The 27,507-nt window shown below is 42.1% G+C and overlaps 1 protein-coding gene across 1 annotated transcript; it reads right to left on the bottom strand.

The window, feature by feature from the left end:
• On the bottom strand, positions 1–24,073 carry LOC149321930 (uncharacterized). Its single transcript, XM_089519747.1, has 9 exons — positions 23,798–24,073; positions 17,658–17,753; positions 17,132–17,365; positions 17,007–17,029; positions 9,756–9,892; positions 6,466–6,496; positions 2,645–2,676; positions 1,887–1,958; positions 1–947 (listed from the first exon to the last, which is right to left on the bottom strand). The coding sequence occupies exons 1-9, from the start codon at positions 24,071–24,073 to the stop codon at positions 928–930; spliced, it is 921 nt and encodes a 306-aa protein (XP_089375873.1). The 3' UTR covers positions 1–927.
• Positions 24,074–27,507: the final 3,434 nt, after the last annotated feature.

Raw genomic sequence — 27,507 nt, 5'->3', positions numbered from 1 at the left:
CTTTTCACTGTTTGCACTGCCAAACAAATTAACATGGCACTATTTGATGCAAAACAACTGCTTACAGAGAGGGCAGCAAGACAGAATTTAAGGGGAGTTGTACACAAAGTTTGGAATCCTTTGAAGAAAATGTTTTGACAGCCTGGCACAAAATATTATGAATAGCTGTTTACATGCATTGTTCCATGTCTCACAGTTCCTTTATTAGTACACTTATGGAAATAGCAGGGTATGGAAAACAAAACTAGTCCCAGCATTTTCCAAACCAGTCAGAAAAATTATCAATAGGCGAAAATTAGAGAACCTTTGGAGATTTTCCTAACTTGATTGTCTCCAGCAGTGCTGATTGCAGTTCTTAACATATCCTGCCATTACTAGACCACTACACAGGGAGGGCACCTCCCAACATATTGTTGTTGTTGTGTGCCTTCAAACACTTCAATACTCAAACCATTGCAACATGCTGGATCTACTCCATCGTGTAGCAGGTGACATATTTATATGCTGTCTTCCCCAGAGCAGTGTATATGTGTGGTGTGTGTATGTGTGGTATGTTTGTTTGCTCTGAGATATCATGCAATGCCATTAGGCTTCTTTTAAAATTCATTTCCAGCTGGATCCCTTTTGGAATCATATGCACTTTTTAAAGGGGTAGTTACATTATTGGAAATGTAGTTAAATCACTGTTGCTTAGCCATCGGGAACAGCCTGTTGTGCTGCTCTTTGCTATAAAGGTGGTGATTAGAAACATGTGGTGGGTCCAAGATTCTTTGCTTGTACAGTCTCTCCTTCTCAGAAATGCCAGTCCCAAGAAAAATCTTTTGAGAGGAAAACACTTGGTAAAAGACTGAGTTCCTGTAGAATTCCTATTTAATATCTTCTTGTTTCTAGAGAGAAAGAGAGAGAATCCAAGGCAGATCTTGTTTCTTATTTCTGATTTGCAGCACCTTTAGGAAAGGGGGGAAAGGCCATTAAAAAAGTGGACACGCAAGACTTAAACTTCAGAACATAAAATAATAAAACCCAGATATTTTATTTTAGGAATCCAAGCAAAATTCTTTGTCTTTGTGGACTGGTCCCAACAATCTAGGAATGAAGGGGTGGGCACCAGGAAATTATGGTGAAATGACAGACCATGGGCCAAGTTTTGGGAGTTATCTGAAATGGAGCAGAGAGTTCTTTCCTATACAGGTCCTTAGATTTTGTAGTTATCTGTGGCTATGGGCAATGGTACGCAGAGATAGAGAGAGAGCTATACTGGGTAGGTGTCCAGCATTGTAGGCTTATATCTCTGCACCTGCCATTACTCTCAGTGTCTCATTCGCTCTGTCTCCCCATATGAAGTTCAGCCAAAGGCTCAGACCATGTGTTTTTGCCTGTGGATCTAATTGCTAGAATAAATGTGGTCAGAGGCTGTATTCAGGTTCTCCCTTTTATATGAATGTGCAGCATCAGTTTCTGAGCAAAAGAAATGGCTTTTGTGATGTACATTCTTGGAGGAAAACTTCAAGAAGCTGTCTAGTATACTTTTTAGAACCAACCAACCAACCAAAAGTACTACAGTCTACTTCTTGAACCTGGACAGACATTGGAAAGTTCCCTGCATGGTACTGTTTCATTATGTGCCAGTTACAAGTGATTTGTGAGTATTGTTTAAAGAGATAACAAGGAGTCAACATTGTGAGTCAAATATCTGTGGGTCAAACGCAACAGCCTGAGCAAGAAAGTGTGGTAATTAGGATTTCTGATCCATGATTTTGAAAATGTTACTCCTTTGAATTGTATTTAAGATTAAAAAGTGCCAAAATTTTAAATACTTGGGAACTATGACAGACAGCACACTGTTTAATTGTGCTTAATTCATGGATTATTCCTTTCCACTTTACCTGGATTTGCTGCTGATTTATTCTCAGATAATGGTGGTGGTGGTGGTGATGGGAAGACTTCACAGATCACATCTGTATGAAACAAAAGAAACAACTAGCAGAATGTGTTTGTCACTAATTCATTTTGAAGACAATAAGCTTTACAGTCCTGTCAATGGTCACAACCATTTAATTCACACAGAGATTGATCAAACTCATATCCTATTTATCTCAGCAGGATGTACTAACAAGTGTTTATAGAAATTAAATCTAAAAGGCTACACTGAACCTCAGATACATGCAAAGGTGATCTGTCTTGCTCACTGTAACAATAAACACTAAAAATAAAACTCTGTCCAAAGTAATGAGTGCATGTCAAAACTTGGGTGTTTACTCCTAATTGTTGCTCTATTGAACAGCAAAATGCTAGTAAAATTTTAGAATGATGACCAAACCTTGGAGACTACATTCAGTGGCCATGAGGCAAAACAAAACAAACAAAAAAAAACTTCTTGGCAGTTTTGGAAAATGCACAAAAACAAGGCATTTGTGCTTCACTATCAATACTGCCCAATGCTTTCATAATTTACTGGCAGAGGTTGGTTCCCTATAATTTTGGAACAATCATGCCCTTGGCTGAGTCAGTTTCATGCCAGCCCTATTATCACAAAAGAAACCTAGTCTGAGCTATATTTTAGAAGATGGTGCCATCACAGAATTTGGACAGCTAGTGTGGGCTGGTTATCTTGAAAATTAGTAATGACATTTTAAATACCTACCATCAAGAGAGAACTCTGCAGCTGGAATTATTCTGGGTGTAGAAAGAAGATAATGGGGATCATTCAGTGAACCACAGAGAGGGAGCAGATGAACAGTCAAACATATATATAAGGAAGGTTCTTAGCCTTCATAATAATGAAACATCATGAAACTTTGACTGCAACCCTACATCCAAAAAGAGATGCATAGTGTAATTTTATATGATCCATTTAGAAGAAGGATCCATTTAACACAAGGAAACTAACTTTTGCACTGTTCCTCTCTTCTCCTGTGGGATTTTCCTACCATGCTGCATGTCTGTTCTAAAGAAAGCACTCCACTGATTATTGCACCTGGAAATCCCACTGGGATAGACATGAGATTGAAAAGTCAAAAACGGGTGTTACTGCATATTGCCATGGCAGCGCAAGTGCATCCTGTATGCATCCTGGACCCCACCTGTGCTTACTGTATTCAAGCAACTGTTTTTTTGGGTATCATAATCTCCTTAGTTCTGACTCCACTTTCCCCCCCAAAGTTTCCAGCAATTGTGATAAAGGACCAACACATAATATACAAAAGCCAAACACAGTCCAACATCTTCGTTTAACAACATATCACTCAAATGGCAATAATGTATGTATCAACTTAGACATAAGTCCTGAGGTCAGTGGGGATTTCTCTCAATTAAATAACTGGGTACAAGATTGGTGTGTTAATACTGTAATATCAAGTGATATCATTACCATTAAGTGATATCATTATCATTTCTAATTCTTGAATATCATTTTCTAAAAAAGATTTGAGATGTCTTACAAGTAAAATATACAAAAATTAATAAACATTGTATAGAATATAAACCAAGAAACCATCATGGTTTGAGCATTGGATTATCAGACCAGTACTTACCATGGGATAAGCACTGGTAAATTGCTGCTGAAATATTGAGGAAGCGTGCATGTGTGAAAGCCTGGTGTGCTTCCTAAACATCAGGGAATCATCGGCTCCCCTCCAGTGTCACTGAATCATTCAGGGAGAGGGAATTTTCTCTGATCGCAAAGTTTCCATTCAGAGGAAGCTCCCTCTCTCTGAATGATTCAGTGATGCTGGAGTGGAGCCGACAATTCCCTGATATTTAGGAAGCGCACCAGGCTTTCACACATGCGTGCTTCCTCAACGTTTCAGCAGTGATTTACCAGTGCTTACCCCATAGTAAGTGCTGGTCTGATAATCTTCTATGACTCATGAGACCTAGGTTTGAATCCCCTCTCTGCCCTGGAAATGCACTGAGTGACCTTGGGCAACTCATACACTCTCATCCTCAGAAAACCCCAAGATAGGGTTGCCTTAGAGTCACTAAAAGTCGGGAACAACTTGAGGGTGCAGTACAAAAACAACGCAAAACCTCCCAACAAGAACAAACAGTAGGGGCAATCTATTGGTCTAAGCCATCCAATGCTTGGGAGGTGGAGAAATGTCTTAATCCAGCACCAAAAAGATGATAATGTTGGAGCAGCAGCCCACGATCTGAGCAGTGCCAGAGGGGACTTCATTATCCTGTGTCATCCTTTGCTCGGGGGGGGGGGGGGGAGAGGTTGAAACCCCAACAAAAAAGGGGTTTCCCCCAAGAAAACCCTATGATAGATTTGCTTTACGGTTGCCATAGGTCAGAAACAACTTGAAGTCACATAACAACAAAAACAAGCAACCCCATCAAAGAGAACAAACAAGTTTATATGAGCCTGCCCATGTTTTGAGATCTGTGGGGATGGCCATCTCTGTCTCACCTCTCTCACAGGTACATTTGTTGGGAACATGGGAGAGGACCCTCCCAGTAGCTTTCCCCAAGGTCTGCAACTCCTTTTCTAGAGCTGTTAGACTGGCATGCACCTTGCTATCCTTCTTTAAGCTGATGAAGACTCTTTGTTTCAGCAGGCTCAGATGCAAAGCAATCCTTGCCTAGTGTGTGATACTGTATGTATTTGTTGTTTTCCTTTTTCATGGTCATGCTTTCAACTGCTTTGAATTCTATTGATTACTTAAACATATTTTTAACTTTTGTATGATGCAAAATTTTACCTGTATTTGTTTTAACTTTTGCCAGATAAAACTGGAGAAAAGGTGGCAAATAAACTAAATAAATACATAATATTTACCCTGTCTATTTCATAACACTGTACAAAATAAACAAGTCACATATAATACAATCAAACCAGTTTATATGATAAAACTACATCCTGAAATCCATCTGATATGTATCCAAAAACTGGTTTCATACAAAAAAGTATCTGGAACCAGTTAACAACCTCTCCTTAAGGGTCTTGCTCAAGAAGGAGGCAGCTGAAAAGGAGGGCCAACAGAAGATTAATGAGGACTGCTCCTGCCAAATCAGGCCAGTTGGAGGATATGAGAAAGACAGAAGAAGAAATTGGTTAGCATGGGTTGGTGCCTTATTCAGATGAACTTTCTCCTTGATAAACAACTTGTGACTTAAGGTCTGGTACAATCCATTATCTAAATCTAAGTATAATAATCTCAAGTGGGTTTCTTTTTCAGACTTTGATCACATACAACATGTTCTGTACTGTGAATCAATTTATTGTGTTTTCCAGCTTGATTTTTTTTTTTGGTAACATATGCTTTTTACAATACCACACTACACTGTCATAGTACACTTTTACTGCTATGGCTGCCTCCTGTGGAATCGTGGGATTTCCATTTTAAGGAGGGGCATTTAGAATTCTCAACCAGGCTTCACTAAACTATAAACCCCAGAATGCCTCAGGAGTAGGGTTGCCATAAGTCAGGACCTCCAAACCGGGACAAATGTAGGACAAAATTTTAAAATGTAGGGCATTTTTTTAAAAAATGGAGGACACGCGAAAAAAATGGGTGAGTTTTTTAAAAATGTCAATATAAATGTGGAGGGGGCCCTGCCTGTCAGGAGGGGAGGGGGCCAGGCGGGGAAGGAATCCTCCCCTCAGGGAGGCTTTCTTTCCCTGCCTGGGCTCCGTCCCTGCCGGCGGAGCCAAGGCAGGTAAAGAATCCTTGCTGAGGGGAGGATTCTTTTCCCGCCTGGGCTCCGTTCTCGGCAGCGGGGCCCAAGAAGGGAAAGAAGTCTGGCCTCGGCGAAGCTTCTTTCCCTCCCTCGGCTCCGGCGGAGCCAAAGAGGGGAGGGAAGCCCCCTCGCCAATGGAGAGAGGCCTACACAGGCTTCTCTCTTTCCCCCGCCACCGCTGTTGCAGACTTTGCAACAAAGCCCGGGTGCGGGGAAAATCCCAGGGGCGGGGGCAACCCGGGGCGGGACCGTGCGGACCCGCCCAAAACTGGGAAAGTCCCACCCACAGGCGGGATATGGCAACCCTACTCAGGAGGCAATCACTGCAGTAAAAATTGAATAATAGTGCTATAACTGAATAGTGCAGTAGTCTGTTTTTCTCCCTTTCATTCAGTCACTGATCAATGGGCATTTCAGTATTTGTTTTTCATTGTTAAGCTTATTTCCTATTTAAATAGCTCCTTAAATAGAACTTAAATAGAACTGTTGCAGAATTTCTGCCCTACTCTTGGTCCTTATTATCAGTCAGTATGAATTACCCTTTTTCTCATGAAAACTGATCATTCTACATTCATTTAAGCTGAAAACAGTAATTCAATGGCCAGGTTTTTTTCCCTCCATCATAATTTTATGAAGAAAGATATGGAGATCTAACTGCATTTATCTGCAGTATTCATTCCTTTATGATTTCACTCACAAATGCTAAGACTTGCTACTAATGAATGGAAAACACCTTATCAGATCTGATGTGATGCACCCATGGAAAAACAGAAAAGAATTTACCTGCTCCACTGTGTTTGGTTAATGATTTTTCCTGCAAAAGTAAGAAAACAGAACAAGATTGGAGACTGATGCAAAACAACTCCAATAAAAAACACTTTCTGAGTTTTGTTACCAGGGCAGATTTGGTATGATGAGGTTCAGTAAACAAACAACCCAAGGAGCTGCCATAGGTGTGACATTTGTGAAATCATGTTCAGAACTGGATAATGAGCCATGAGATCAGGAGAAGGAAGCAAGTGCAAGATTGCTGGACTTGGACTGAATCCACACCTGCAAAGTAGTTCAGCTCCAGTGTGCAGTAGTGTGACCCAGTTTGACCATGGATTAAAACACTCACCTGTTTTAATCCAAACTCCAACTGACCTTGAAAGCCACACATTTCCCCCACCTGAACTCACACTGGTACAAAAGGGCCATTGCCCATGTGTTGAGTGAATTAGATTGTTTTAGGTCATACGACCACAGTGGCTGTATTGTTTTTATTTCTTCCCTGCATGATACCTGTATCAACTAATAGGCCTTGTTTTTCTGTCACTCTTACTACTCACCTATATTCCCAATGTATGGCTCCCTTGCCAGATGCCCTCTCCCTGGGAAAATTAAATACCTCCTCACTCAGTTTAGCCCATGACATTTAAGGTTTCCTAGCTCACTCCTTCATTTAGGTTGAGGGAGTGGGAACAGGGCAGGGGGAGTGAGAAGAGGGTGGGAAGGTGGCGCATGGATTTCTGTGGCAGATGGAGGGAGCAGGACAGGGGATGCCACAAGTCACTGTACAGCTACTGGAGAGTGAGCAGCCAACAGTAACTCCTGCACTGCAAAAGTCAGCACTCATATCTACAAACTCTCTAGGCATGTACTATGAGGGACAAGAAGGGTGAAAATGAAGATTTCCCTTCATAATCTTCACACACATCCCATTTGAATGTCAACATATGCAAAGGGTTGCAGAGATTCTAAAATGGAGGCATCACTTCAGACATTCAAATACACTGCCCTAAAAAAATGCTGCAGTGCTTGGATGGGGAAAGAGGGCTGAAAGGAGCCCAGACAGTGCCTTCCACCTTACAATCGCCCCTCTCATTTCTCCCATTCCTTCCTAACCAACACCACTCTTTCTTTCTTTCTTTCTTTCTTTCTTTCTTTCTTTCTTTCTCTTTCTCTTCTTTTTTTTGTTCCCCACCCCTTTGTCCTCTTTCTCCTCCTTTTTTCTTCTGCCCTCCATGTAGGATTGCAATAGTGCTGGACCTCCAAACCGAGAAAAATGTAGGACAGAATTTTCAAATGTAGGACACACAAAAATGTGTCCTACATTTGAAAATTCTATCCTACATTTCTCTCGCGATTGCGGCGGGGAGCGCAGGCCAAGCGGCGAGGGAAAGCCTCCACTTAAGGAGGCTTTCCCTCCCTGCCTGGGCCCCGGGCCTCGCTGCGATCGGAGGCCAGGATCGGGGCCTCGCGTCGTTCCTGGCCCCCGCAGGGACCAGGAAGGAGGCAGGGAGCCTGGCGGCGATCGCCGCGGCCTTGCCTCGTTCCTGGCTCCCGCGGAGGCCAGGAAGGAGGCGAGGAGCCCGGCAGCGGTCGCCGGGGCCTTGCCTCGTTCCTGGCCCCCGCGGAGGCCAGGAAGGAGGCGGGGAGCCCGGCGGCGATCGCTGCGGCCTTGCCTCGTTCCTGGCCCCCGCAGGGACCAGGAAGGAGGTGGGGAGCCTGGCGGCGATCGCCGGGGCCTTGCCTCGTTCCTGGCCCCCGCGGAGGCCAGGAAGGAGGGAGGAGGCTGCAGGGAGGCGGGGAGGTTGGCGCGGCTGCGCCCAAGAGGTGCCGCCTCCCTGCAGCCTCCTCCGCCCCAGGCCTCGCTGCCCTCCTTTTCCTCCACACGGCCATGCGCGGTGGAGGAGGAGGAGGGCAGTGAGGCCCCAGGGTTGCCTTGCAACCCCGCTGCAACCGGGCTTTTCCCGGTTTTTGGCTGCACCCGTGCCGTGACCGAGCAGGTGCCGCCAAAACCGGGAAAAACCCGGTTGCAACCGGGTTATGGCAACCCTACCTCCATGGGCTTTCCTGGGACTACAGCAAGTGAAGTGGCTGCCACTCCACACACCCTAATTCCACCTGATCCTGATTTGGAGGACAGGGCACACTTTTTTTAAATCTAGTTTCTTCAAGAAAGTGCAGAGAAAAGGATTTTTTTTTAAAAAAAAAAATCTCTTTAAAGCCCTCAGGTGTCAAAAAGAATTGTTTTCACTTCAAATCGTGAGTAACATCAGGTGCTCAAACAGGATGAGGATTAAGGTAAGTATGAATTATTTTACAGATATGGATTCAACCTTGGATGCTCCCTTCATATTTCAAGGGCTGCATCATGCTTTGTCTATCTTCTTTCCAATATCTCTCACCTATAGAAGTCACCTGCATGCAGAACCCTTTTCTAAGAATGTAGTTTTGGATGTTTTTCCAGTGTTGACATGCATTTGAAACAACCAACTCATTTTTAGGTAGTGTGCCCTTGAAAAAGAGATTTTATTTCTTTGGAAACACAATTCTCTGGTGCTTATTTAAACCTGCATATTTTCACTGCATGGCAGGGCCCCAGGGTGGGAGGATATGCAAAGAGGATTAGTGTCTGCATATCCTCCCACCCTGGGGCCCTAGCTCTCTTCTAGGCCTGCACCCTCTGAAGATGCCAGTCACAGATGCTGGTGAAATGTCAGGAATAAACTCTTCTAGAACATGGCCACATAACCCAAAAACACCACAAAAAACTATGGATGCCGGCCATGAAAGCCTTTGACTTAAAAGTAACATTCTATCTCTATGATAGATTTAGAAGATGGAGGATACACCCAAGGTAATTCAAACTGCATATAGAAGTATGTTACAGCAAATATGCGAAACGGGAGAATGTGAATAATACAACAGGCCCTTGGTATCCAAGGGTGTTTGCTTCCAGGACACCCCCCCCCCCAACATGGATACAAAATCAGTAGATGCTCATGTCCCATTAAATACAGTGGCATAGTAAAATGATGCCCCTGATATAAAATAACAAAATCAAGGTTTGTTGTTTATATATTTTTATATTTTTAAAAATATATTTTCAAGTCATGGATTCTTAAATCCATGGACACAGAATGCCGACTGTACTGGGACTGTTTGTACACCTTTTATATTTAAGAGCAAAATCTTCAGTTATTTCTCACATATGATTTTTTCATATTCACCATAACTTACAATTTCAGCTAATATAATTTCCTCTTTGTGTTGCTGAGGCTGTGTGGTAAGATATGTTCACTTACCATGTACTACTTGCATCAGTGTGTCCAGATTGGAGATGTAAACTGCTGTGTGATTTCGAACACTTTGAATGTCTGATTGATCCAGATGCACTGTTAAGACTTCCACACTGCCATTGCTGAAATTCTCTTTCTTAATCCTAGTATGCACAAGAAGTCATCAATCAATGTATGAATAATTCCTCACCTGATTGTTACATTTGCCACTCCTAACAGGAGCTACCATATTTTCCATAGGATATAGATAGAAGGTACTGTGCATGCATTGGTATTGTTAGCATCTTATGCAATATTAGAATTAATATTAATGGATAGCTGATTATATTCCTGTATGCAAGGAGTACTGTTTAACATCTTGTTCAAAACACATTCTGTTTTCATTCATTAAGTAGAGAATTGAGCAGGTAAGCTGCACAATAACCTATCCCTCACAGTGTAAGCTACACTTCAATCCAATCTACAATATGTTTCTTACCGTATATACTCATGTATAAGTCGACCTCATGTATAGGTCGAGGGCATATTTTGGGGCCAAAATTTTGGATTTTTGATATGACTCTTAGATAAGTCGAGGTTAAAACTTCGGGATGCGTAACAAAGGATATAAAAGATGAAGCAAAAGAAAAAAACAGTGCCAGAGAACTAGCAGTGATTAATTTCTGTAACTTTATAACTTTCCATAAATTTTATATTTTACAACTCTTTTGAGTGCAAGTTTGATCATGTAGTAAAGCACCAACTTCACATTTTAAAAAAAAGATTCATTACAAAGCAACATCATAATATCCTGTTTAACATAAGGATTGTCTTTACATTGAACTGAAACGAACAGTTTGATAAAGAATGGAATGTACATAGTTGGGTCATGCTACAACATCTTCTGAATACATTTTTAACTAGAAGTATATTTTAATGAAACCAATAACATGCTTCAATGGGTTATTACAGTTTAAAAGTTTGCACACTGGTTGACCCAGCTGAAATCACAAGGACTGCAATCACAAAAGAAGTGAATAGGCAATCCCCAAGGCTATTGTTCATAAGTTTCCAGGAAGCTTTTCAGTACTTTTTTTAAACTATAACTTTGCCTGATTTTAACGCAGAAAACTACTAAACAAACCCCTATCACCACTCTGTTTCTCTTGCCATTCCTTTGGCTTTTGCCAGAAAAAAAGCCTTGCAAAGGAGGTTTGGGATAGAAGGTTGATCTGGTGAGTTTAAGAGATCAATGATACTTGCTGAAATGAAATACTGAGTGTAGTTTCCAAATATCCTGAGTACTTCCATACCTCTATATGACAGCTACAGAAAAAGAGATTCCACCTCAACTTTAGGGGAAACTTCCTGACAGTAAAAGCTATTAGATGTGGAACACACTCCTTCAAAGTGTGGTGGAGCCTCCTTCTTTGGAGGTTTTTAAACAGAGGCTGGATGGCTATCTGTAGGGTATGCTTTGATTGGGAGTTCCTGCATGGCAGGGGGTTGGACTGGATGGCCTTGTGGACTGTTCCAACTCTATGATTCCCTCCATTTCTCTTTCTTTCTCTCTTGCCTTCCTCCCAAACCCAGCTTTGCAAAGGAGGTTTGGACTCTCTCTTTTTCTCCCAGCTTTGGTGATCCCAGCCAGACCCGTAGCTGTACATTTGGGGCCCTATGTTTTTTTAATGTCCTGAGCCCTACTGTGCACTGCGGGCGCCATCTTGGCGCACCACTGTTTACATGGGGCGCGTGTCAATGATGTGGCTCGTGCAGCTCCTTTGGGGTAGGGTTGCCATAATTCTCTACCACCAAACCGGGGGGAAATGTAGAAAAAATATAATAATTATAATAATTATTATTTTTAGCCCACTTCTCTCTTATGGATTGAGATGGGTTCCATAAAAATCCACAACAGTTACATCAAATGAAAATCATAAAATCACAATCCTCAACCCCAAAATTTGTAGAACAAAATTTAGACCAAAATGTAGGACAAATGTTGGACAAAATTTACCCCAAAATGTGGTGCATCTGAGAAAAATGGAGGCCATAGCCAACTAAAAGCTAAAAACATTAACGTTTTTTTAAAAAAAACATTAATATAAATCCTTATGTTATAGAGATCTTGTTGCACCTCTGAGACTAAATGCATCTGAGGAAGCAGACTCTTTCAGTTAATAATAATAATAGACTTAAGGGACATGTATATTTTGGAGCACCTCTGAGACTAAATGCATCTGAGGAAAGAGGCTTTTGAAAAGCTCATGCTGACAACTTCTTTCTTTCAAATAATAATAATAATAATAATAATAATAATAATTGAATTGGAAGACATGGAGATCTCTGAGGTTAAATGTATGTCAGGAAGTGCAGCAGGAGGCAGCGGTGGAGGAGGCCCAGGGTTCAATCCCTTGCTTGGGCATTGAAAAACCCCACTGGGCTAGTCACCTTAAGGGAAGGTAAATGCCAACCCCCTCTGAACAAATCTTCCAAGAAAACCTTTGGGAAAGTCACACACTCTCAGCCTCAGAAGAAGGCAAAGGTAAACCCTCTCTGAACAAAGCTCCCAAGAAATCTCCTTGCAGGCGCGCACACACACACACGCACACTCACACACCCCGAAGTCACATTGTCTCAGCCTCAGAGGAAGGCAATGGCAACCCCCTTTTGAACAAAGCTTGTAGCCCACAACACAGGAGGTGCCAAACCCCTGGGAAGAGCCTCCCTAGGGGTCTTGTTGGAGGGAGCCACTTTGTGGCAAAGTGGGGGGGGGGGGGGAAGAGCAGGGTCCCAACAGAAGGGAGGGCTCTGGGCCTCCTTTAGCCAGGGCCCGATGGCACCCACCCAAGGCAAGCCCCAGAATGCCCTCCATGCTCCAGCACACACACACACACACACACACACACACACCCTGGAGGGGAGGGAGGGAGGAGGAGGAGGAGGAGGAGGAAGAAGAGAAGGAGAAAAAGAAGGAGAAAGGGGGAAAGGAGGAGAAAGAAGGAGAAGGAGAGCAGCAGCAGGAGGAAGGTGAAGGAGAAAGGAGATGGGGAGGAAGAGGAGGATAGAAGGACCAAGAAAACCCCAGGTCCAAAACGACTTGAAGGCACACAACAACAACAACAAAGGAAGGGGTTGCTGGAGCTTGGCTTCAAGAGAGGCCATCTCCCTCCCCAAGGGGCTCTCCTCTCCCTTTCCTCCTCCTTCAAGGGCACATCCTCCTTGGGCTGCAGCGAGGCCAGAAGAGTGGCAGCTCCATGGGCCTCCGCCAGCCATCTTTTCTCTTCTAGCCCAGCCTCTTGAAGCAGCCAGCAGCATCTCTCTCTGCTTCGTCCTGGCGGCTGCGATGGGGATTACCGTATTGACCCTTATATACGTCTACCCTGGGATTTTGAAGCTCATTTTGAGGCACAGATTTTTCGACTTATAGTTGAGTATATATGGTATTTATCAATACTCATTTAGAAATAAGCATAAATAAATTATATCCCTATTCTAATCATCCTGCATTCTAGAAATTACCTGCCAGCAATTCAGATTACTAATGGAAAGATCTTATAATGTGTGTTTGAATGCCAAGGAGAAAAGCAATAGTTAACATAACTGTATGGCTCCTGCTAGTCTCATCTTGAAAGCTGTGTCTGGCCCCATTCCCACTGAGCTATAAAGCGAATCAAGAATCGGATTATAGGGACATTGTTCCCATTTGAACTCGTGTGCGATCCTTGTTTAAGGAAAATCGTTCCCATTTGAATTCACATTCTCTCCTCCTTTGATCGATTTCTCCAGCGAAAACCCGAATCAGTGGTGGCTAACCCAGGTTATCCTGACTGCACTTTTCCAGCAGTTTTTTTTTTTGGCAGTTGCTGTGTCGGATCCAGGGCAAACTAATGGGAATGACGGATGTCTGAATTGGTATTTTAGGAGGGGGGGAGCAATGTTCAAGGGGCTGCCCCGTGGGTATCACCAGCTTTGTTCTCTTTCCTGCATTCCCAGCGCAATTTCCCCCCATGTAACCTTTCCCCCGGTGGAGCGGGAAGCAGGGGAAGGCGATCGCGTGTGTAGACAAATTTATTTATTTTTTTTTTAAAAAAATCAGTTTTTGATCGCCTAGGCACTCTGTCGTGTGTCCGATCATTGCAAATTGTTCCATTGGCCTCCAAACGTGGTAAGCGCATGATACGCCCCTGCCAACCCCCCCTCCTCCACATAGATTGATGTATGAGGAGACCTGCTACACACCCTTTATATAACTATTATTTCTTCTTTTTCCTTTTTCTGATTTTGCTGAGCGCCTAAGCGCCTCAGCGCTCCAGCGTCTGGGCAGCAACCACAATGATGCCTGACTGCCCAAGTACTCAGGCGCTTCAGTGATCCATTGACCACAAAAACCGCCCCAGAAAAACAGGTTTGAAAGACGCAAATGGGAACCGGGAACAAAAATAGCCCACGTCAAAATGCATCGAAGCAACTGACTTCACTGTGACATCTAATTACCTAAGCACTTCATTGACAGCTTAAAAAAGGGGGGAAAAAACGGTTCCAGACAGGCAATGGGAACGGGGAACAAAAAAGTCCGTGTCAAAATACAACAGAGAAATATCAATGGGAACGGGAACATGCGTCAAGAAAAACTGAGTCTGTTTGCTCTCTTTTGTAATGGGAATGATGGATGTGATTCGAATACGACTCGGGAACTCACTCCGAGTCTGGCTCGCAGCAAGATTCATCGCTTTATTGCCCAGTGGGAATGGGGCCTCTGTCTTGTTCATGGCCAACTGATCTGCCCCAGAGCACCATCTTACGTAGAATGGGCCATATGTTGGACCAACAATAATGCCTATATCTTATTCATAGTAACAAAGGCCTGGGACAGACAGTCCCGAAGCGGCATGCCACCACCACTTCTAGCATTTGGGACCGTGCACCAACTGCACGGTCTCTAACCCTAGCATGGCACGGTGGCAGCCTAATGGCGGTGTCCCGTCCACACGGGCACCACCATCCTGACGTAACTGACATGCAAGTCGCTGCATGTCGCTTACGTCATGCGTAATCCAGGTTCTTTTTACTCCAGAGGGATGACACACAGTTTGGCGTCTATGGCGTCCCTCCGGAATTAAAATGGGTGCCTGCAGATCACCATTTTCAGGCAGTCTGTCTCGGGCCACAGTTAACTCCAGTTATTCTAGAAAGTTATGTGGAAGTTATGATTCTAGAAAGTCCAGTGGAACAGATAGTGCCACTGGAATGGAATGTCCCTACCCTCACAGTCCCTTATGTACCTCCAGATATGCATCTCTGAAGGTGTAGGGGCATGCCTGGAAGGAAAGAAAGATGAAGACTCATTGTGTGAACAGAAGCTCACTTACATGATGAGTAGAATCATAGAATCATAGAGTTGGAAGAGACCACAGGGGCCATCCAGTCCAACCCCCTGCCATGCAGGAAATCCAAATCAAAGCATCCCTGACAGATGGCCATCCAGCCTCTGTTTAAAGACCTCCAAGGAAGAAGACTCTATCACCCTCCAAGGGAGTGCATTCCACTGTCGAACAGCCCTTACTGTCAGGAAGTTCCTCCTAATGTTGAGGTGGAATCTCTTTTCCTGTAGCTTGCATCCATTGTTCCGGGTTCTGTTCTCTGGAGCAGAAGAAAACAAGCTTGTTCCCTCCTCAATATGACATCCCTTCAAATATTTAAATAGCGCTAAGTAGGTGACAAATACCTTGGGCTGCCTAGTTGCAACCTGATGGTATTTACCATGCATTTACGTGCCGCTGAGATGTTGCAGACCCAGCTTTACCCTTACATTTTCCCCTAAGCCTTCTCTCTCTGTAATGAGGAGTGGGATTCCAGCTCACTCCAGATACACAAACGAGGGATGAAATGCCACAGGTAGAACATGCCCATAGCTCCTTTTTTAAAAAAATAAATTTAAAATATTTCAAATAGTTTAAATATCAGGATACCAACTTCTCAAGCAATGTAGTGGTAAAATGACAAGGAGCAATCAGGTCAGTGACCACCAGTGATAATAATTAACAAGGATTCAGTCCAGAAAACACTAAACAAAATGGCAGCCAAAAGCCACCATCAGAAAACACAAGAAAACCAATGAATCATCAGAGCTTTCATAACAACCTACAAAGATGGGACCAAATGAAATCCAGAAACAATGCTTTCCAAAGGAGGTTGGCAACTCTTCACAGGGCATGCTCCTTTGTACTCACAAACTCAGGGCCTAAACAAACAGGCCGAAATAAAGCTGCTTCGGGTCACTTTGGAGGTATGCTATTTAAATGATGCATGCGTCCTAAGAGGCCGGAAGCTGCGCCAAAGCCATGCTCCAGTCCTAAGGACTGAAGGCTGCTTTGGCACAGCTTCTGGCCTCTAAAGATGTGTATGTGATTTAAACAGTATACTTCCAAAGTGACCTGAAGCAGCTTTATTTTGGCCTGTCTGTTCGGGCCCTAACTCCTCACCCACCCCATTCCTTCAGTAGGAAACCTCTCCTGGTTCCTGGTGCCATCAATTAATAAAATGGCCAATGTGGACCCAAGCTATTAAATGAAATTAAGAAAACATCAGCTGTTCTACGGGTAAAATGGTATCCATAAATCAAGCTGTAGAAATTTGGCATGTACATTCAGATGTTGATTACACAAGGCTCCATGGTGCTAAGTTTCTCATCTCATAAAATCATAGAGAATCACATAGTTTGAAGGGATGTTAGCAATCATCCATGTTCCTCTTCAGTGTTGATTCTAGACTAAATTGCAGGGTATATTAAATATTTATATGTAGCATGCAGCTGGGTCCTCTCTTTCTTTAGGACAACACTGTAAACCCTTTCTTCTTTCATTAGCCCCCTGTTATTTTAGTAAAAAAAGCAGTTGGGATAAGAAGGTTTAATTTTCCCTCCCCAGGTCCAAGGGGATTCTGATCCAGATGGGGAGGAGATGTGTTCTTGTTTGAAAGTAAAAAGAGAGACTTAATATCACACTTTGGCCTAAATCAAATTGCTGTTCCAAACTAGAGCAGACCCAATGAATCAATTCTTGAATGCTAAGTCAACCACTACGTAAGTTCCACTGATTTCATGGATCTCTTTCAGATGGGATTCATAATTGGATTCAGACCTATTTAACATGTATAATTTGGCCCTAAGAATGTTTTCATTTAGATGACCATTCTTTTAAAAATCACTTCGATTTACACCGAGGTACTATCTATGTTAACATGCAAATACTGGGGAAGATGTAATATGGACATTACCTCTTTTGGAACAGCTGAAAATCCTACAGGGAGGAGGAAAAAGGGAGAAAATGGTCTGAGTGAAAGGTAGAATGGAAGGGATTTAGCAAACAAAGCTTTACTAACTGAAGCAGAACAAACTTTACCTGGACAAAGGCCTGAGCATCTGTTTGTTCTTTCAATGCCTGTAGATCTTGAAGGTTCTGAAGAGCTTTATCCTTCTTCTCTTCCACTTGCTTTTGTAAGGCAATAATGTCAGCCAAATGCTTTTTCTCACTGGACTGAATATCACTGATGATCTGCTTCTCTTTTTGATCTACCTGAGCTTTGATCTCTTGGAAGATCTTTGACAGCTGGTCTGTCAATATTTTCTTATTGCTCTGAAAAGAAAAAAGGAAGAGGCCATCCATCGACCATGGATATGTTGCTACACTTAAGATATGGAGTCAGACACTTTAAATCATGGGTGAGCAAAGTGCAGCTCTTGTTGATCCAGCCAAACGTATGGTGAGCTTTGCTTGTCTCCGTGGATTGGGGTAGTCACTGGTAAGAATTTATTTTGCTCCCTGATCAGAAAGAAAAGGATTGAAATGCCAGCAGGTGCTAAATATCAGAGAGAGACTAATTTCCCACTGGGCATTTCAGGAAGATGTTTAGTTTTAGGCCACAAACCTTTATTTGATCCGCACTCTTCTGGAGCTGCCTGAGGGCTTGGTTCATGGCAGTTCTATTTTCCTGCATTGATTTCATCATCAAGGAGAGAATTTCCTAGTTAAGAGGGAGCAAAAATCAATCAAAGCAGAATAATAGGCAAAATTCAGTAAAACTGTAAATGACAATTAGTTGAACTGGTAAATTAATCCACTACATGTGGAATACCTCATGTGGAAAGGGGGGGGGGGATTCTAATAGGAGAAGACCAATTTTAGTGGGGCTAAAACTTGAGCACACACTTTTTGGAGGGATGTTTTAATTCTTTTCTATTACTGTAAATAAAAAGGTAAAGGTTTCCCCTTTGACTTGATTGTCAAGTCTTGTCTGAATGTAGGGGGTGGTGCTCTTCTCCGAGGGAGCCAGCGTTGTCAAAGACAACTCTGTGGGTCATGTGGCCAGCATGACTTCACAGAACACTGTTACCTTCCCACCAAAGTGCTACCTATTTATCTACTTGCACTTTTACATGCTATTGAACTGCTAAATTGGCAGAAGCTGGGATTAGTGATGGGAGCTGACACTGTTCCCTGGCACTTGGACCTTGACTTGCTGACCTGCCGATCTTGCAGTCAATCAGAGTCAGTGTCTAAATCACTGAGCAACCACATGCACAATACTGTTATTGTAATACTGTTACTGTAAGGGGGGGGGTAAAAATTAAATTGTCAAGACAGGCTTTCCTTTGAACAATAATAGCTAAACTAGCCAAACCCAATTGTTAATTCCAACTAGAGTAAACCCAATGAATCAACAGGAAATCAATAAGTCAACACATGTGTAAATTCCACTGGTTTTCTACACTAAGGCTATACACCAGACTTACCCAGTCACAGTGTGATCTGTCCAGATGGTGGACAGCTACGTCCACAGTAAAACCACTATTTTAACCCATTAATTCAGGAAACCAGAGAACCTTCAGTTTTCTTTGCTGTCTGGACAGCTAGATCAGGTCCAATTAAGCCTGATCCAGTTGTACAGACAGCAAACACAGCACTGTCTCCCTTACCCTGTGCTGAGCAGCACAGGGAAGGGGATGGGTTTCCTTTGAAGCTACTGCTGCTGTGCCAGCCAAACAGCTGTAATGAGACCCTGGCCAGCATCATTGCTTCTACTGAGGCTGGAACATGGCCTGTATTTGGTCAGTCATGCATAGGTAGAGCAACCCTCTCTTTGTTGATCACATATCTGGACACTCCGTTTTGACCTCAGCAGAAATAACAGTGATAGCCAAGCTCTCACAGGGAGCTGCTGGGCTGGCAAGGCAGTGGCAGTGGCACTGGGAACAAGGGATGGGCCAGCAGGGCTGATGTGGTGTTGGCCTGGCTGACCCATGTGTACAGTGGCATGGAGTTACACCAGATTCAGCCCAGTGTGTGAGGTCACCAGGGTTAGTCTGGAGCATAATCCTCTGGACTGGCCCCAGAATAAGTGGTCCCATCTTCAGTGGAACTAATCATTGGATTCAGGCCTTAATGGGATCTCTCTTCCTCCAAAATTTCTCAAATATTAACATTTTAGTAATAAGCAAATTGGTTTATTGAACTGATTACTACAGAGGGGAAAAAGGAGAGGTAAATCAAGTCTTGTTCCAAATCATAGCTCTAAAAATAGCACTGGTCTCTTCATGAGTTAATTGCTAACAGTTTATATACTCTGAAAAATCCACCAGTGATACCTTTAAAATTTATATACTCTGTCATTTGTGTGATGCAGATGTCTTTTTTTTTAAGTCCTGCAAGATTTGGCATTGTAGAGTTAAACTCAGAGGTGTGGATCTATCACGAATCATTTATCAGAAGTCAGTCGAGCACAATAGCTGAAATTATGTTTAGACAAGGCAAATAAGATAATCCACCTAGCCTTTTCTATCATGTAATGTACATTTTTTTACTTGGCACTTTTGTATCTCCCTCCTTTGTAATCTCTGTGTGTGGGATGGGGTAAAATCTGCTTCCTGCTCCCAAACTGGAGTCACATTTGCTTACTTTAAACTGCATTCTACATGTTTACTATAGCCCTAAAGCCCTAAGAAGTGTAAGCAACAGGCCTCTCTCCCATCTAATTGTCCCTAAGATTGCAGCCCTTGCACCAGGATGGGAATCATGTGTTGTGAAATGTAAGAAATAGCAATGGATTTCTCAAGCAGTCACAAAGTTGACAAGGCATGTGTGTGTCCGCCCACACACACAGGGTCTAGCAGAGAAAGAAGCAAGCTTGGTTGTCTTTGTAAAACATATAAAATTAGCTTTACTTACAAAATTTGTCCATAATCAGATACATGGTATAACGATGGACACAGAGAAAAGAGGAAACATCTGCAGGTTAGAGGGATGCCAGAAGAAACAGGGTATGGTAAAAGAAACAGGAAATCTACAAACATGCAAACTAGCAATTAGTGATACAAGCACCCAAAGACTGGTAACTCTTAAAAGCATGAGGCCCTCCAGGTATTGTTGGATTGCAAGTTTCAGAAGCTCTAGCCAGCATATCCACTGGTGATGAACTCTGGGAGTTAAAGGCCAGAGAGGAGCACAATTCCCATCCTGGCCTTATAAACTATATTTTACTCATATAATAGTGTTTCAGTACCACATATAAACATTTCTATGTTGGGATGAGCATTGCTTGTTTGAATTAAAAGGATCCAATGTAGGAAAGGTTAGTCATGCATAATGGATTGCAAGTAGTTCTACAGAATTCAACCAGCTGCTTTCTGTTGGACAGTATGTTTAGGATCACAGTCTTAAGATTGGAATGTACAGTATATTGATTTGGGAGTCTCATCAGTAAACTCTGGAGATACTGTTGTTATGTGCATTCAGGTTAACTGATTTATGGTGACCATACCTTAGGGTTTTCTTGGCTAGATTTATTCAGATGAGATTTTTGATTGGATAGTTGATGTTGTTGTTTTTAATCGTTGCCTGTTTATTTTAACCAATTCTATTTTATATTATTACCTATTGTTTTATACTTATTTTATAGATTGTACGCCATTGGCAGGTTTCATTTTTATTGATTTGATCATTTGTATGTACAGCTCTGTGTACTTTTACAGCCCTATAAAAATAAACTATAATAATAATAATAATAATAATAATAATAATAATAATTTTTCCTTTTAGGAGTGTCAGTTGCCCAAGGTCACCCAAAGGGTTTATCTCATTTAAACCCTGATCTCCCAGAGACCTAGACCAACATTTAAACCATTGCACCACACTGATTCATGCTGTAAACATTACGTCTAAGGAAATATGTGTATGAACAACCAGCGTGTATAGTGGTTTGAATGGTGGATTAGGACTCTGGGAGACCAGGGTTCAAATCCCAGTTGGCCATGGAAACTCTCTGGCTGACCTTAAACAAGTCACACACGCTTAGCCTCAGAGAAAGATCATGTCAAACCTTATGGCAAACAAATCTTGCTAGGAAAACCCCGTGATAGGGTCACCGCCAACCTGAAGGCACACAGCAACAACAGTTCTTGGTTGTCTTACCATCTTTCTATTTTATAACTTTATTCCTTATGATTATAAACATGGTTGCAAGTACAGTTAACTATGCAAACGTGTCCCACAGAAAACATAACTCAGCTAAACTGACAGGAAGCTTTATGAGAGGCCAAAGTCCTAATGGTTTCTGCGGGACAGAAGCAGGCTGAAAGTCATTACAGAAACCTGTGCAATTCATTGCTATTAAATTTGACTCAGTATATAATTTTAAAAGTTTGAAGTTTAAAGAGCACGCAATTATTAATAAGGAATCTCCCAGATAGGCCTGTTAGCTGCAACCAGCAACAGAAGATTCAGTAAACTGAATTCACTGCAATTTTCAAGAGATTGATAGAGCAGAACTTGGAAAAGTTACTTTTTTGGTCTATAGCTCTCAGATGCTGGTTGAGAGATTTTCACAGCTTTGGTCTCAAATGTAGCTTATCTATGCTCTGAAACAGAAAGAGGATTGCCATTCTGTCAGTCATTAAGATGGAGTGTGTGTTTTACAAAGCAAGGGTACCTTCAGAAAGTGCAGAGAAGGCTAAGCAAGGTCACATTACTAACAAGCTGGGGCCAAATAATTTTTTGTTTGGTGTCATGGTTCAGTTCAATAAGAGCTTCTGAAAATAGACTGACTCTCCAGAGGACAATGTGAATTCTAGTGCAATTCTAAATATATTTTTACTCAAGTGAGAAGTCTCACTCTGGCCTGTTACAGACTGCCAAAATAAAGCTGCTTCGGGTCTCTTTGGAGGTATGCTGTTTAAATGATGCATGCATCCTAAGAATCCGGAAGCTGCACCAAAGCTGCACTCCAGTGCTTAGGAATGGAGTGTGGCTTTGGCGCGACCTCCAGACTCTTAGGACCCATGCATCATTTAAATAGCATACCTCCAAAGAGACCTGAAGCAGCTTTATTTTGGCAGTCTGTAACAGGCCTAAGTCTGCAATTATAACTACACTTATTTGGGAGTAGTAAATGCCACTGAGGTCAATGGGGCACCATAGAGACCTTGCATAGAATTTTGCCTGGATGAAAGCTTAACTAAAATGAATTGTGGTTGTCTACTCAGTACTTACACTGGCCACTATGGGATTAGCTCCTCACTCAGCATGTGTGCTTTGATTACAGCCTTATTCTTCAGCTTGGCAAAGTTACTTTGGCTAGCATTGTGTGGAATCATAGGTGAGGAGTAAGACTGTTAAACAGAGTACAATGGGGCTGGTAAGCAAAGTCCCTGAATAAGTTGTATGGAGTGGGCAGAGTTTGGAGAGGTTACATTTTGGACCACAGCTTTCAGAAGCCCCTATTTTGGCATGGCCAGTGGCTGGAGATTCAGGAAACCCCAAAAGCTCCAAACTCTGTGTGAAGAATGCTGGTGAAACATCAGGAAGTAACTCTTCTAGAACATGGCCACATAGCCTGAAAAACCCACAAAAAACTATCTGTGTGAGGAAAATTATATAAATTATATGTGTGAATTTTCTGTAAGTATTTTTCTTATATCAGTCCACTCTTGCTGACCAGATTTTGTATCAAGTGGCCTATATATCCACCATCCGGCAAACTCCTTCAGGATACTACAGAAGGAGGAAACCAGAGGAGAAATGAGATGTCAAGAGAGCATTAGAGATGGAAGTAGGAGAGTCTTCCAAACTGTGTTGAAATTCCCTTGTTAGTAATATATCAAGGAGAAAAAAGTTTAACTTGTTACTCTTGAATTTCCATTTATCAAACTTTTAGAACTATATACTGAGGAAATTTGATATATTTTCATTTTGTGGTTCTCTCTTTTTTGCTCTCCTATTCTGACATCAGCTTGTGCATGTGTGTATGCATATAACTACACACATATATCCTAGGAAACTTTCTGACATTGCGTGGTTTGATGCTGATGATTTCACTTATCATTGGACTGCAACAGAAATTAAAATCTGTTTCACACCAAGTTATATATATATATATATATATATATATATATATATATCAAACCTGGCAATTTTCTTGGGGGGAAGTCACGATTTACCCATTGCTCTCCAATATATTCAAAGATATTTGGTATGTCATCCTAATTTGGTCAAAAGTGGGTCATAAATCAGTTTTTGACAGCAAAATTTACAGAATTGTTATTGTTTCTATTAAATAATACTCAGTGTTTGATGACTCGGTGATCAGATGTACGGATCTGTGTACCATAATAGATAGACAGACAGATAGAAAGAAAGAAAAACAAACACTTTAAATTATAAATTATAGCTGAGAGAGAGAGAGAGAGAGAGGCTGCATCCAGACACTGCAGAAATAATGCCATTAGATAGCACTTTTACTGTCATGGCTCAATGATACAGAATTCTGGGTTTTGTAATTTTGTGTGATTTAGCCTTCTCTGTCAGAGAGCTCTGGTGCCACAGCAAACTACAAATCCCAGGTTTCAATAGCATTGAGCCTTGGAAGTTAAAGTGGTATCAGATACAACTATTTATTTCTGCAGCCACATATGGCAAGACAGACAGTACACCCACCCACACCTAAAAATGTTGAATTAACTTGGGGAGACCCTTTGGGGTACACAATGTCTGGTTGATTTGGTTGAAGCCCCTTACCCTCTGCTTGTCATATTCATCCTTTGTGTGAAAGCTTGTGGCACAAACACAAGCTGAGTTGTCCAGACAGAAGCCTTCCAGCAGCTCTGTGTGTTCTGCACCAGTTTTCTCCTCCTCCTGGGCTTCAGCAGCAGAGACAGCCACTAAGGCATGGTCTTTCTGGGTGCTTTTAGAATTGTGTTTGTTCAGGTGGGCCCGACACAGGGATGCCTCACAGGTTAGGCACATCGTTACTGCTGAGTTAGGCTTCTCCAGGCAGAAATCACAGGGAATCATATCCTTTTGTCTGTCCGAGCTTTTCCTTTTGGACTTCCAAGTTTTAAGGACAGTTTTCTTTCTGACAAGGGAGCAAGAAACCAACTGGATTCACAGCTGTACATTGCCAGCTCCTCAGTGTGAACCTTGAACATGTAATAGGAGGTGCCACCCTTGGACTGTTACATGGCATTCCACATGCCCTGAGCATAGTCCTTACAGAAGTTGTGGCCACAGCTCAGAGACGTAAACTCTGCAAGATAATCTTTCAGCAGTAGGTTATTCAAAATTATGCTGCTCTCTCTGACATGAATCCCAAATTTACACTGATGACCAACTATGTGTCAGTGAACAAAAGAAAAGTTAATGGGAACAGGTTTTTTCCCCATTTCAGTCCTATGGGTAACTTCTGGGGGAATAGTTTCCTGTTGGGTTTGTATTAACTTGAAGAAAGCATTACAATGGATAGGAATCATGCCATTCCCTGATTAAATTGTATGTGTCTAGCATTTGTTTGTACTGGGTGTCCCAAAGCCAGAAATCGGTGTCTGTTTTGGCACATAACTATTACTTTAAAAATGTCTTGGGGAAATATTAGGGTGAGAGCAGTGCCTTGAAAATATTGTTTTAAGATACTGTTTGTCGCTGTTCTCGCAGCTGCAAGCTTCTTCAGACAGAATGATATAAACATGAGCCCTAATGGTAATGAAATGTGATAACTTAAGCACCACCTACAGTTGCTTTGCAGCCGGCTTTCTCAGATGTAATGGGACTATTCATTAAGTGACTGAATTTATATCCCACCTTTTTCCCAAAATGGGATCCAAGGCAGCTTACAACTTTAAAATGCTAAGAATCTAATAGAGAGGAAGGAAGGAAGGAAGGAAGGAAGGAAGGAAGGAAGATGCTGATGCAGGTAGGCAGGAGAAGTAGGGCAGGAGAAGAAAGAGACTGAGAAAGAAATGAATTGGGCAAGAATAGGATGTGTAACAAGGAGAACTGGGGAGGGGAAGAAGGAGAAAGAAGATGAGAGAGAAGGAGGGAGACTAGGGAAGAAGTGAGAAGATGAGTGTAACTAGAAGATGTGGGAAGGGGAAAGAAGGAAAAACTAGATGGGGGCAGGGGAGAGAAGGAAGACAAAGAAGATGAGAGAGACAGAGAGATGGGGAGAGGCTTCACTAGGAGTTTGCTTTTGGAAGAGGGGAAAGAGAGAAAAGAAATGAAAGGCAATAGCAAACAAGGGAGAAAATGAGTTTATGCAGGACTTGCAAAGGGGTGGGGAATGAAGAGACAATGACCAAGAGAGGAGGGAAGGAAAAGATGGTTAGGTGGAAGTTGTGTTTGAGGAAACAAGAAAGAAGTAAAATTAAGAATGGACCGTTGAAGAAGAAAGACTTGTGTCACATGTGTTTTGCTAACGATGCCACAGTTCATTTGCACTTTAGAGTAAAAAGGGAAGTTGTACTGAGTCTTTAGCCATTTATAGCAGGTTGAGGAAAGTGGGAACAGCACTGGGGAAGTTACAAATAAGACAGGAAAAGCCACAGAACAGTCATAATGTAGTACCGCATTCTATAACTCCTGACCCAACAAATATTGAGGTAGTTATATATTTTGCTGTGCTGACCACTCCTGCCTGCTGAGCTAACTATAATTTTTGAAAGTTTGGAAGCGAAATGAGGGGGGAAGCAGATCCCCTGGAAAGTCTACAGTGGCTAATCTGAAACAACCTGCAGACACAGAGGCCAGCAGCACATACTACATCATGCATGTGTGAATAAATGAGAATGATCACTATAGACTTTATCACATGGAAGAAAATTGGAAGTTTAAGCAGTTTATCCCATGAAAATTGTACAATTACTATTAAATTGTAATTAAGATTTTTAAATACAGCATGATAAAATAGCCATTATCCTGGGAATAACCAGGGAATAACCAGGCCATAAACTTCAAGAAAGCATTTTCCAGATTTTCCTGTGAATGATTTGTTGCTGTTTATTGCCTGGTTATTCATGGATTAATGCCACTTTCATTGCTTTTCAACACAACGTCGTGTGGAAAACTTTATCGCAGTTGCTCAATATTCACGGGATATTTCTGGGATAATGGCTGTTTAATCACAATATCTTGTGAAAATCTTAATTGCAAATGCATGATTTTCATGGGATAATCCCAGTTTATACTTCCAATTGTTCCCATGTAATAAAGTCCTATATCTGTGGGATTCCTCTCTTCACTCTGAAACTCTCTATTGATAATATGTGAACAAGACTAAAGCTACTATTTCCACAATCCTTGCAAAGTTTTTCCACTTGTGATATAGGGAGTGGTGGGTAAGTTGAGCAATTCCTCTTTCAGACATCTCTTTGTTTATTGGGTTAGTTGTTCTTACTTTGTCTTGAGGTTTGGAAGGAATTGCATGGCTGTGGAACTGATGAGCAGTGTTACTCTCTTACAGTACAATACAATAAATATCTCATTCTTTGTTCATCTGTCTTCTTTGCCTTCAGTCTCTGACTAGCCAATCGTTGTAAACATAGTTGGTGTTGCCAAGAGGCAAGGAGAAGGCAAATTATGTGCACAGAGCAAACATATAACTTAAAAAGAGAGAGCAAGAGCTGTCCTCCTCATTGCATTTAATTTGACCTTGCACATAGATCGGAGAAATTTGGTCCTACACAGATAGGTGGTGTGGAAAATTGGAGAAAAGTCATACTGTAGCTCTGTAGGAAGGGTGAGACAACAATTCAAGTGACCTGAATCCAAAGGTATGAGTAGGTAGTAAGAAACAAAATCCAGGTGAAATTTAGACGCCTGTAATCAAGAAGCGACAAGTCAGTGGTGGAGCAAATGCTTTGGATGTAGAAGGCCTGTTTCAACTTCCAGGTAAAGGTGATGGAAAAGATCTTTGTCAGAACCTATAGAAATGCCTGTAATCACTACTGGACTAGATGGTCCAATTATGTGACTTAGTATTAGCTTCCTTTGTTCTTGTAATGTCATGAAAGGACTTGCCAGAATTTACAGGGACATATGTTTGGCAGAAGGAGGAACTCTATGGAGAATATCATACGGGGACGGGATAGGGACGGGATCACTCCCCCATCCTTATCCATCCATGACCCATCTGTGACCTGAGTGAAAGTGATCATGTGATCACTTTCACATGAAAGTGGGCTGAAAAGTGCTTTCAGCCATCATGGTAATAACGTGTTCTTCATTATTAGAAAACACTGTAAATGGCAGGAGAAAGAGCTTTCAGCTGATGGCTGAAAGCACTTTTCAGCCTGCTTTCATGTGAAAATAATTTGCACACTTTCACTCACACTTCTCTGCCAGGTCAATGCCGGCTCATGTGTGAAAGTCCTGCCCACAATCGGGCAGGAAGGATGGGAGAGGAACGGGACAATGACTCCCCATTCCTCATGTGATAATCTCCTATGATCATATCC

Source organism: Sceloporus occidentalis, unplaced genomic scaffold (assembly GCF_023333645.1).
Source record: "Sceloporus occidentalis isolate IW3139 unplaced genomic scaffold, rSceOcc1.0.p SCAF_1, whole genome shotgun sequence".
Taxonomy (NCBI): Eukaryota; Metazoa; Chordata; class Lepidosauria; order Squamata; family Phrynosomatidae; genus Sceloporus; species Sceloporus occidentalis.
Note: the sequence above shows the minus strand (reverse complement) of the source record. Positions and strands in the feature narration are given on the sequence as shown.

Excerpts from the sequence above, each read along its gene's own strand:
- LOC149321930 (XM_089519747.1), bottom strand. The coding sequence starts at position 24,073 with ATGATTCCCTGTGATTTCTGCCTGGAGAAGCCTAACTCAGCAGTAACG. Across the intron at positions 6,497-9,755 it reads ACTGATGCAAGTAGTACATG|GAAAAATCATTAACCAAACA; the intron begins GTAAGTGAACAT and ends TTACTTTTGCAG. Across the intron at positions 948-1,886 it reads TAAATCAGCAGCAAATCCAG|GTGCTGCAAATCAGAAATAA; the intron begins GTAAAGTGGAAA and ends CCTTTCCTAAAG.